At 41.9% G+C, this 12,020-nt stretch overlaps 1 protein-coding gene across 1 annotated transcript in view; it reads left to right on the top strand.

Annotated features, from left to right (window-relative positions):
- The window catches only part of ZNF106 (zinc finger protein 106), a 42,712-nt gene that overhangs the window by 15,746 nt on the left and 14,946 nt on the right, over positions 1-12,020 (top strand). Inside the window, exons 5-12 of the mRNA XM_077919742.1 lie at positions 1,595-3,721; positions 4,663-5,284; positions 6,150-6,219; positions 7,535-7,689; positions 7,784-7,844; positions 8,829-9,188; positions 9,860-10,628; positions 11,261-11,316. Of these exons, the coding sequence (XP_077775868.1) occupies positions 1,595-3,721; positions 4,663-5,284; positions 6,150-6,219; positions 7,535-7,689; positions 7,784-7,844; positions 8,829-9,188; positions 9,860-10,628; positions 11,261-11,316 (4,220 nt within the window). The remainder of the gene's footprint in view (positions 1-1,594; positions 3,722-4,662; positions 5,285-6,149; positions 6,220-7,534; positions 7,690-7,783; positions 7,845-8,828; positions 9,189-9,859; positions 10,629-11,260; positions 11,317-12,020) is intronic.

The following is a 12,020-nucleotide window of genomic DNA, read 5'->3' as shown; positions in this document are numbered from 1 at the left end:
TGCCTTCCCCCAGTATGTGTTGGAGGGTGGTCAAAACTCTGGCGCCTGGTTTACTTTGAGGGTGGGGGTTGTTAGTGGTGGAGAAGAAAACAGTGAACTACCCATCACCATCCCGTTTCAGCCATTCCATTCCATTCACACAGCAGGATCTTTGCATCCAAGTAAATCTAATCTTTAGGCTACACTCTTTGTGTTGTAAGTGAGCCACATTGATCAGCTTTCTTCTAATAACTTTCAACATAGTGAACATTACTGTAGCTGGCAGAAGTTCAATTTTTTCCCTATTCCTCTGTTTGGATTCTTAGTAGGGAATGTTTAAAACTTCCTAATGAATTGAACTTGGCAGAGGAGGAAAGTATTAAGCACACATTCTTGATCTAGCATGCGCAGAGGTGACGGGGGGTGGTGGAAATCTATCAGTCCTTGTGACTTTCTTTTCTCCTTGTAAGTTGCAATGATCTACAGATTCAATAATAATTGAAGTCCATTTATGGAACTACTAGAGCATTTGAGTCTTGTCAGAGTTAAAAAGGGATCTGGAACTTGAAACCTGAAGCATACCCGTGATCAGGGGTTGTGAAGATGGATGCCATAGTGTGAAATTTTCCTATCCTTATGTCTCCACTGGCCTACAGGGAGAAAGGAAAAATAGCCCTCTTGATTTTTTTACAGGATAATGTAGTTCTGGAATTCGGCCTAATGTTGCTGGGAATATTGCATTAGCTATGAAAAAGCAAAATTTTTCCTTGGAATGTGTGATAAGCCTTTGTATGTATTTTTCTGGAAAATTTAAATCCTGCCCTTTGGGCAACCTGCCAGCAGATTGCCAAATCACAAGCATTGTAATACGTGGTCTTAGAAAATCCCGTAATATATAATGCATATAAACTGAATCTTTTTTCTGAAGCTAGAGAATCTTTCACTGAAGCTAGGCAAGGTAGCTGTCTACATACAGCACAGATGTTGAATTTGCATCTTCGGGAGGACTGGTTACTTTCCTTAACTTATTTTTAGACAATATTTTAAAACATTATATCCTTCCAGTATACTTTTCAGTTCACTATCATGTAATAGGTGGATGGTGAAGCTGATATGGTATATGGCATCTCTCTCCCTGATGAATAATGCCAAACGGGAGAAGAAATATTTTCTTCATTCTTCAGCAGCACAGAAACATCCTTTCTCCCAGAGATCCTTTCTGCCTTCCATAGCTATCCTCTGAGATTGGGGGAGTGACCAATAGGACTGCCATCATTGTCATGTTGACAGTGTGCAATTAATCCTTGTTTCATTTAATGACTGACTATAACATAATTATGCTGTATTTATGTGATGAAGCAGTGGAGACTGATATGTATATGACATTTCTGCCGGTTGGCTAATTCAAAGACTATCTCAGGCTTACCTCACTCGGCAGTACAAATCTCCAGCCTCTGCTTGCCTTTGGTCAGCACACCAGGGGCAAAGTGCAGGTCTATTATTCAGAGATATTTTAGATCAGGCCTAATTATTTTTTTGAAAACTAACTGTTATTGCAGATGAGTGAAAATATAGGTTATTTAGTCTCTAGATTAAAATACTTCTATCTTTATAGGGCAGGTGAAGTGTGCCGTGTGAACCATGAAACAGAAAACAATGACAGGAGATTACAAAGAAGACAAGATGAAAGAACTTATCAAGACCGAGACACTTACGATTCATCAACAAGATATCATTGTGGACCATCGCAGAGGGAGTGGAACTGGGAAGGTGACGGTTTCTTAAATCCCAGACAAGGCCAATTCACACATCCTGCAAGGAATCCTAAGAATGCAAACAGGCATCTGAGCAAGCAAAGAGGACGACCTGGGTGGCATCAAAATAATACTGGAGTGTCTCCAAATCGCTATCATAACTATGGGAATAATGGAGGTGCTTGGCATCAGAATGCCAGAGGAGGAATACCAGGATGGCACCATGGCAGCAGGGGAAGAAGTTCCAAGTGGAATTCTGAAGGAGAAAATACATTTTCTTACTGGCAAGCCAAAAATTCAGGTGGAAACTGGAAGCCTGGTCGACAAAACGGAAGGGGGTGGAATTTAGGAAGAAGCAGGGCTCCAAACAATAGTTCCCAGTTAGATAGTGTGGATGCTTCCTGGTTAAAAAGCAAAAATGCGCAGGATAAATACAATATAGAAAGATATGCATGGCAGTGGCAGGACAGTAGTTCTGGGGTGCCTTATATGGGCCTTGCTAATGAAAATGACAACACGGATTGTGATTTGGATTTCACTAGTGATCAGCTTCCTTCAGATGGGTTACTAAACTTTGGTGTTTCTGAGCAACCAGAGAGCAAGACCTCCAAAGTCAATGGAAAGAGCAACAGCCCTTCCCGAGAAAAAACAAATCGCTGGGCTCCATATCCCTCTCTAAAAACAATAGAACAGCAGCCACTGTGTGATGAGAATGTAGCTACAACTCCAGAGAAAGCAGAGTCCGGTCGTCTGTCATGCTCTCCATTGTCTCCAAAATGCACAGATCCTAAAACCAATAACCCCAAACTGAAAAAATGGGAAGAGACTTATTCAGCATCCCCCAATTACAAAATGGCATCCAACAAACTTGTACCATGTAAGAAGGCAGTAGACTTAAGCAGTGAGAAAAAATCAGACCAAGCTGAAGGCAAAGGTAACAGGATGCCATCTTTGAAGTCCCCACTTCTGGCTATTCCCGATATAAAGCCATCTTCTCAAAAAAGAAGCCCAAAGAATCTCTTGAAACATGTCCAGCTTTTGTTATCCTCATCATCCGGAGAAAGCCAGAGCCAACTAAATGCACTAAATTTAGATGCTAACAATTCCTCCTCCCTTGGATCCAAGCTGAGTAATGAATGTAATGGCCATAACAGTTTAAAAGGCACCACACATGTGCGTAGCAGCACTGAAAATCTAGACGAAGCATTAAAAAATGCCAAAGAAGAACTTGAGTATAGCCAGTCTTTCCAAAACTCTTGCTTGATACCTTGTAGAGATACTCAGACTGATGGGAATGACAAATGGAGTACTGAAGGTCCAGGATTGTCTCTGAAGATGCATGAGCCCCAGATAGATGGACTGGAGGATGAGAACTGTGGAGATGGAACAGGAACCAAAAATACTCACTCTAATGCTTTCTCAACTTGTGATCTTGCTGAACCTGACCATACGGCAACTAAAAAAGGTAGCTATCTATTAGAGTTGAAGAATACTGATAACAAATATACCAAATTCCAAATGGGCTCCCTATCTCTATCCAACTTTCAAGATGACCTAGATGCAGACTTGAAAGCATCCCTGGAAGAGGATGGTGACGGAAGCACGACTAAATCAAATGATGCTCCAGAAGAGGAAAGCTATGCAGTTCATTCTAATCACGAGCTGCAGAAAGATGCAGGAGGGCAGCCCTCTGGCCCTCTTCTTCCTGAACTGAGTAAACTTGGCTTCCCAGCTTCTCTCCAAAGAGACCTAACGTGGCGCACCAACCTGAAGAGCAAAACTGGCTCACATCTACCTGAGCCTAACCTGAACAGTGCAAGGCGCATTCGCAACGTCAGTGGCCACCGGAAGAGCGAAGCTGAGAAAGAATCAGGGCTCAAGCCTACTTTGCGGCAGATTATTAGCGTGTCTCGAAGAAATGTAAACTGGGAGCAGGTAATTCAGCAGGTGACAAAGAAGAAGCAAGAACTTGGCAAAGGTTTACCCAGGTTTGTGGTCTTAATCAGATTTGAAACTGTATTGTAATCAAAGATCTATGCATTTAGCAAATGTATAGGCCACCCTTCGGTGCAAAACTCCTAGGGTGGCCGATGCATTTACCAAATAAAAAAACCTGTACGTTTCTTGGTTGAGAAGATGCATTAGGGACTTAACAGTTTGCTTTAAAGGGGTATTATGTGGTTAGGAAAAGGGATGTAAGAATAAGAAACAGTTTCACATTTTTATTTATATTTGTATGCAAGATTTCCCACAGTATAGGTTCCTCTCTGCCTAGCTCACTGTTTGCCTTCAGTTAACTGCCACCAAATCTTGGTTGACAGATACAATCTTTGCCTTTAAACCAGCTGATCAAGGCACAGCTGCAGCGTTCTCAGCCCAGTGAGTCAGATTTGCTACAGTTCTAGATGTCCTTTTAAAGAGGAACTGCAGCTGCTGCAGATATGTTAGTTTGTATTGTAACTATGTAATTTTTTTAATTAAAATTTTCAGTGGAACAATAACCAAATCTCTTCCACTTCCACCCTTCTCAATGAAAGGTGATCCACTGGTTTAATGTAGGCAGTCAATGTAATTTTGCCATCACAATTACATTTACCAGAGGTAAATTGCTTTTGCAGTATCCTCCTAGTTTCCTTCTGTGTTGGAGAAAATATCATTGACCTGTTGTTATGTGGCTGCTTGCTATTTGAAAGTGTTATTTTGGGTTCTGATTTCCTGAAGAGCTGTCCTGATTGATGGATCTTCAGGAACTCAGTAACCAAAAAGGTAAGACAACTGTGAATTTCAAATCTTTGGGCAATAACACAGCATCGTTGCTATTGCAGAGCTAGCCATACATGAAACTGAATTGTTAACAGTTCTGTGTTAGCCTTTATTTTTGGTTGAGCTTTCACTACTGAGTGTTTCACGATCTCTACTGTTTTTTAAGGTTTGGCATTGAGATGGTTCCTCTCATCCAGAATGAACAAGAGGAACTTGAGTTGGATGAAGAAGGTGACCTGACCAGCCTTGAAGGTTTCCACTGGGAAGGGATATCCCTAGGCTCCCCTGGGACTGTTAGGAAACGTAGTCTCTCCGAAAGCAGTGTGGCTGTAGATAAGACCGCCTCTGTTTATAGTTTTTTCAGCAGTCAAGGCCCAAGCAAAGAAAATGAACAAATGAGCTCAGTTGCCAACACTGAGGATGTAACATACGGCTCCCAGATGCTTGCAGTTGCTGTGGCTGGTGTGAAACAAGAGTCTTCTTCTCTCCCTTCCTCACCGTACATGTCTGACAGGACTGATTCCAGGGGAAGGAGGCTCAGCCTACAGTCTCCCCCTAATGTTAACAGACTCACAGCGTTTAGTGCAGGACAAAGCCCAAGAAGCCCTGACTACAGGGCCCAGGCCTTTGAAACTCAAGACATGCTGGAGAGTCCAGGGGAAAGGTTCTGTATGGCGTCAGCCCTCGCAGCATTCAGCACTCTAGAGGCCGCTACAGACAGCAGCTACACATCGGGCAACGAGCTGAACGACAGCCAGGGAATTGGCAAAAAAAGAAGAGCGACCGGAGTAAGTGGTCCAGATATTCATGGAATCCATTGCGCATTTAAAACCTTGTGAGAGAATCTGAAAACGGCCCTGAGTGTAAGAATACCCGGACACATCCTCTCTTATATCAAATGCCTTATTTCCACTAGCACCAAGGACTTCTGGCTCTGCGACAGAACTTCCCCTCCCCTCCTCTTCCTTGTATGTCCCCTAAATATTTTCTAGGGTTTTCTGAACCCTCCAGAGCAGATTTGGGGATGGCGTGTGAAGTTTCATTATGCCAATCGTAACCCTTGCACTAGCAGAACTACGTTGTTCGATTCCGCCGATTACAATTGGTCATGGCGGCTTCTTTGGCCCATAGCAGAAATGAGAAACTGAGGGGCCATATGCGGCCTTCATCTGGCCCCTAGAACTCTCCCTAGGCCACACCCCTCATTGGCTTCACACCTTCCTTGAGTGATTATGCCAGGCTAGAATATGCCTGTTAAGTGGATGTATGATCAAGAGGACTGCGTGCAGGAATTCGGTTACTATTCAGAAACAAAATTGACACCTCAATGGAAATGCATAGAATCATAGAATCTTACGGAGTTGAAAGGGACCCCAAGGGTCATCTAGTCCAACCCCCTGCAATGCAGGAATATACTGTATGTTTATTTCAATTTAGGTTCTGCGGGGCCTAACTTAAATTGTGTCTAACTTGTCCCTTTGATTTCACTGGAGCCAAAGTCCAACTTATAGGTTGAATCCAACCAATTGTGTCTCCTGTGTGTTCTAACACTTCTGCCTCAAATAGGCTTGGTACACAATTTGTGTCTTGGAATATCTACCAAATTGTGTTATATGCTAGTTTAGCTAACAAAAATATATATTTATTTTGCAGGAGGGATCCTCTCCTGAAATTCCAAGTCTAGAAAGAAAGAATAAAAGAAGAAAGATTAAAGGCAAAAAAGGTGGGTCACAGTGATAAATTAGTTGGCACTGCATTATTTTTTTCCAGTCTAAATGTTTTAGGAGGCCAGTCAAATGTGTAATGATAAAGTGGGCAAAGGATGTGGGAGATAACATCCAAATGTCAGAATGGGAATTTTTGGGGGGAAATGATTTGAAATTTACAGCTTGTACATTGATAAAAGAAAATTAAATGAAAATGATGTATAGGTGGTATTTAACACCAGTTAAATTAGCACAAATGTACAAATCAAGAGGGGGGAAAATGCTGGAAATGTAAAGAAGTAGAATGTATGTTTTATCATATGTGGTGGCAATGAAAAGTAATAAAAAACTTTTGGGAAATGATATATAATGAATTGAAAAAACTGTTTAAAATAACTTTTGTTTAAAGGCCTGAAGCCTTTTTATTAGGAATTATAGGAAAAGAGATACCAAATAATAATAATAAAAATAAAATCTCATTGTGTATGCGACGACAGCTGCACGAGTATTGATAGCCCAATGCTAGAAATAGGAAAGGATCCCCACAAAATAATCGGCAAATTAAGTTAATGGAATATGTGGAACTGGCTAAATTAACAGAGAAATTAAGAAATCAGGATAATAACAAATTTAAAAACGAATGGGAAGTTTTTATTATATGTATATCAAAGCATTGCAATACAAGTTGATACATCAGCAGGATTCTAAGAAACATTTGCATTATGATAAAATAAAGAATTAGATATAATTAGATGGACAATATAACTTGGACATGCATAAATTAATCATGCAATGACGGAACCATGGGAGGGGGTAGAGGAAAGTCAGGAGACTGGAGAAATCCCACTTTTGGGTATTTTATTGAATGTATAAACAGCATTATGAAGTTTTTATTACTTTCTTTTTTAAACTTTTTCTTATTAATGTTTATCTATATGTGATGTTTGTTACAGTGAGAATTAATAAAAATATTATAAAGTAAAATAAAATAAATGTTTTAGGAGGCCCACCAAACAAATTCTGATTATTTTTGGTTTTTTCCCTTGAAGCCGAACTCTGTTGCATAGGTTTTCCATGAGTGGTGCCTTCCTTGGGTTGATAAAGGAAGACTGGCCATTACTTGTGGACTATGCCAGGCTCATCAAACAGAAGTACAAATTTAATACTGTGCTTGATACCTCATCTCTCCCAGTCTCCTTTCACTAGGAAGCAATGTGACAACTTACTCTAATGAACTGCATCTCAGAAAGCTGACATTTCTCAAATACCTTCTGAATGTCCTAAAAGTGGCAGCAGGCTGTGCCATATCTTGAAACTTACTTTCTCTTGCAGAGCGTTCGCAGGTAGACCAGTTGTTGTCTATTTCTCTGAGGGAAGAAGAATTGAGTAAGTCCTTGCACTGTGTGGATGGAAGCCTTGTGCCAGCTCGAGCTGCTCTGCAGGCAGCTTATATCGAAGTCCAGCGACTGCTTGTACTGAAACAGCAGGTACTTTGACGTTTCGAAGGCCATCAGCTGTAAGTCTGAAGATTTCAGAAGGATGTCTTCTGATGGACCTGACTGAATCTCTCTTGTCTCCTAGATATCGGTGGAAATGGGCACTTTGAGAAGCCAAAGAATTCAGATCCTGCAGGGATTGCAAGGTACTTGAAGCAGACCTTGCATTGCTTTGGGAGTCCATATTTATTAAAGTTACTCAGGTGCCCACTAGTAATGCAGAACTATGATGATAATCTGAGACCACCTCTTGGCAGTTCAGGCAGAGAGGCTTGTGAGCAGCTGGGTCCATGGAATATAGCAGCAGAAACTGTCCCAAGTGTCTATAGTAAGAGCGTATTTTCTCTTGTAGTTTGGTTCCTTTGAATTACTCAAGACAGAGATTCTAAAACTCCGCCATAACGAGTCTCTCCAAATAGTAGTTAAAGTAAAAACAAAGGAAAAGAGGATTTGGTGAATGTTGTAATGCAGGGGTGGCTCTGCAGATGTTGGACTACACATCCCATCAGTCTCAGCCAGTGTGATCAATGGTCAGGGATCAATGGTCAGGGATGATGAGAGTTGTAGTCAAACAGCCTCTGGAGATCCTCAGGTCCCTGCTGTAGCATTTACTCAAGACACGGGTATGTAAGGTCCCTGAGTGCTTTGAATTCTCTGAGGTACTGACAGTCAAGGAAAATAGATAGTGGAATAAGTGACGGCTCACTGATCATAGAGTATCAGTTAACACAAGAGTGGGTGAAGAGGTTAGGAGAGCAGCTCCTATTTTTTCTGTCAACAGCCCACTGTATGAAGCCATTGTTTATTGTTGGATTACAAACCATGACTTGTTTCAGCTATGGTTTGGCATTATGCCTGAACTCAGCAGTCACGCTTAACCATAGTTCATTGGGCCACCTTCTCCTATATGCCCACTGAGTTACAAAGACAAGAGCAGTGGGAAAACAAACCAAGCTTTGAAGAAATGAGCCATAGGGTTTTTTTTGTTTATCTATAGGACTACTTGTGGCTTGTTGAGCAGACCATGGTTAAAATGAAACCTGGATTACTGTTATATGTGAACTTGGATTTGGGGAGCCTTGTTTGCTGAAGAGATTTTAATGTGAAATGCATCCATGTTGTCTCCTTAGAAACCTATGAACCTTCCGAACAGCTGCAGCAACTTCAACCCAGTGGCTCAAATGAAAAAAGAAACAACAAACTTCAGCCAGCACAGGATCTAATTGCTAATCCAGGTGGTCTTGTTCCTCTTTTGGAATCTGCTTCACCTCTCTCTGCCCAGATACCTGCAGTTCCTTTGGCAGCTCCTGTCCATGCAAGCACTCCACCTACATTCCAAATCACTAGTGGCATTGGAGCCATCACAATCCCTGATTCATCTGTTCAAATCAAGCAAGAACCTGCATCTCCAAAGCCTAGAGAGGAGAGCATGAATATTCCTGAACAGAGGTTTCCATGTTCTTCACAGGGAGAAGCTCTGTTTCAGAATGGTATGTTGTCTTCTGCAGGTGATAATTCTGTCTATTAATATTGTTTGTTTGTTTAATTTCTATACCGCCCTCCATCCAAGGATCACAGGGCAGTTTGCAATGGAAAAACACAAAATACCTAACAAACAAAACCAATACCCCCTCATAGTAGTATTTATTATTATCATCTATGCGTGTGTCCCAGAATTTCCCAGTCAGCCCAGAGACATGCCAGTGGTGCACAAAACTCTGAGCATGTGGTCTGTCAAGAGGCCTATTGGCTTCTCATCTCCAAAGAATGCTTCTTACTTGCATCCTTGGAACTATCCTATAGAGTGGATCAGGGATGGGGAACTGTGGCACTCTCACATGGCCAATGATCAGGGATGATGGTCAACAGCATCTGGAAGGCTGCAGGTTCCTCATCCCTGGTGTAGGTTAGAGAACAAGACCTTGCAAGTTCTCACGGAAAGAGGTTGGAACCCAAAGTCTTTCTGGTTGCAATCCAGTGTTTGACGCTAGATTACACGAGCTATCAAGGTGTTTATATGGAGGCAACCATGTCGATTAATAGTTTGTACATCTGGGATGCTCTGTAAGTTACCACTTAAAGCCACATGTGACTAAGGCTGGGATTCACGAATGCCTTATTGGCCATGTCAAAGTGAAAAGGGCTATTTTGTCTTCTTCAGGGAATGCGAGCCAACAACCTTTGCTGTACCCAGTTATCTCTGCTACCATGTCTTTGTCTGCACTTATTGATTTCCAAGAGTCTAATCAAGATATGCAGAAACCTGTTCCAGATAAGGGAAGGGCCAGGTCTTCCCCCAGCTATTCACCATCGCTCTTGGCAGAGAAGGCAGAAGAAAACAAAATCCCACCAGACAACACAGTTGTAGAACAGTGCAGCAGCTCCTTTCAGAGCCCAACCTTTCCCCCTGAACTGCCTGCGGATGAAGATCCCAGACAGGCAACGGAGCAGATGGCAGTTTCTGCACTGGTCTCCGTGGAGAGCAAAATGAGCAAGAAAAAGAAGAAGTTGAAGAAGAAGAAAGCACTGCGAGCAGCCCATGTCCCTGAGAACAGCGATACAGAGCAGGATGTAAGTGAAACGAAGCCTTTAAGGAAAGTCAAGATGGTAAAGGGGACCAGAGGGGGGAAAGTTACAACATCCACCCCTCCAAAGCAAGAGGATGCAGAGGCTGCTCAGGAAGGAAAGCGGAAGAAAGACGAGAATGAGAGTGACACGTCTCTGGAATTTGTGGAAGTCCCCAAATCTCCTCTGGAAGTGGTTGCCATCAGTTCATCAGAATCGGGGGATGAAAAACCAGACAGCCCTTCTAAGAGGGATGCGCTGAGTTCCTCAGAGCAGCTTCTGAGAGAGGCGTCTCGGTCTGGCTACGATGAAGTGAGCTCTACCAGTGAGATTGGAACAAACTACAAGGATGGCATTGGTAGAAGGTAAGCTGGGAAACAGGTGTTATATCCAGGGAAGTCGTCCCATTTGTGCAAGGAAGGACTTACACTTATGCAACAGAACTTCCTCTCCCTCACCCCATGCCCCCAAATTTGTTCTGAGGGCCCCTACAAGCCTTTAGAGGCGGGGGGGGGGGGGGGAGAGGAGAAGAAGCAATGGGAAGTTCCATGGTGCAAGCAGAATTCCTTGCACAAACACGGTGACTTTGTTGGACACAATTCTCTGTGTGTACATTGATTGTGTATCCATGAGCTACTTTGTTTTTAAAAAATCTGTTTATGATGTACTCTTAGTGATGTTATAGTCTCTCTATTTTGAGTTTGTTCATTGCCTCAGGAACCTTTGGACAGAGAAGTGGTTTATAAATACCATAAAAGAGATTGCAGGAAATTTTCCATATTGAAGTACATTTAAATAATTGGAAAATAATTATTGGAAAATGGAAACTTAGTGTCATAGAGTGCTTTGTGATTGCTGCTTCATTGTCCTGGTGATAGCTTTGTTCCTTTTCCCTATACACATTTGCCCTACAAGGCCTTGTAGCCAAGCATTTTAAATTAATGTCCTTTTGTGTTAGCATTTTGTAATAGCCGTGGCATTCTCTTATCTTCTGTAGTGTGGCTGAGACTCAAACGTCCATATCTTCAATAAGAGGATCTAAAAACTCATCAGGTATATATATATATATTCTAATGGAAAAATAAGCACATGGGCTTTGTGGGGAGGTGGGAGAGAGTTGAGCAGCTCTTTGCAATGTGGAGTGCTATAGCATCATCTGTGTTCCCAAACATGACTCCAAACCCAGAAAGCTTGCTTAAAAGCACACAACAACAAATACTAATACTCTGCTTTGGTCAGTATGGCCAGTGGTTGCAGAAAATGGGAGCTGTAGTCGAGCAGGCACCTCCACTCTATACTTTTTGGTGCCTGCTAAAAACATGTTGTTTAATCAATTTCTCAGAAACAGGAACTGTTCACCCACAGTGCCTCCATCTCGCCAAGAGTCGAGCTCAGCTTATTCCTAATGTGTTCCTAAGCCAAAGACTTGTTCAGATATACTTAATGAGGTAGCTCATTTCATATTGTTATTTCCTCACCCACCCTAGCTTACAACTTGATTCCCTTTCTTATTCCTTCAGTCAAGGAGCTTATTACAGTTACAATATGTTGGGTTTATTGGGGTTTATTATTATTCTATTGCTGTTTGGTTGGTTGGTTTTGCTATAGTGAGATAGCGTTCATTGGTTCAGCACCGGGTAGTTTTGAGTGGATGTTTTCTTTCTTTCCTTTTTCAGTTTTCTTTTACCATGGTGTTATGAGCAGTATGTTTAGTTAACAGAAGGCTTTGACAATTGCATTTGACAGAAGTCTCCTCA

This window comes from Podarcis muralis, chromosome 1 (genome assembly GCF_964188315.1).
Source record: "Podarcis muralis chromosome 1, rPodMur119.hap1.1, whole genome shotgun sequence".
In the NCBI taxonomy this organism is placed as follows: domain Eukaryota; kingdom Metazoa; phylum Chordata; class Lepidosauria; order Squamata; family Lacertidae; genus Podarcis; species Podarcis muralis.
This window is presented reverse-complemented; position numbering and strand designations above follow the sequence as displayed.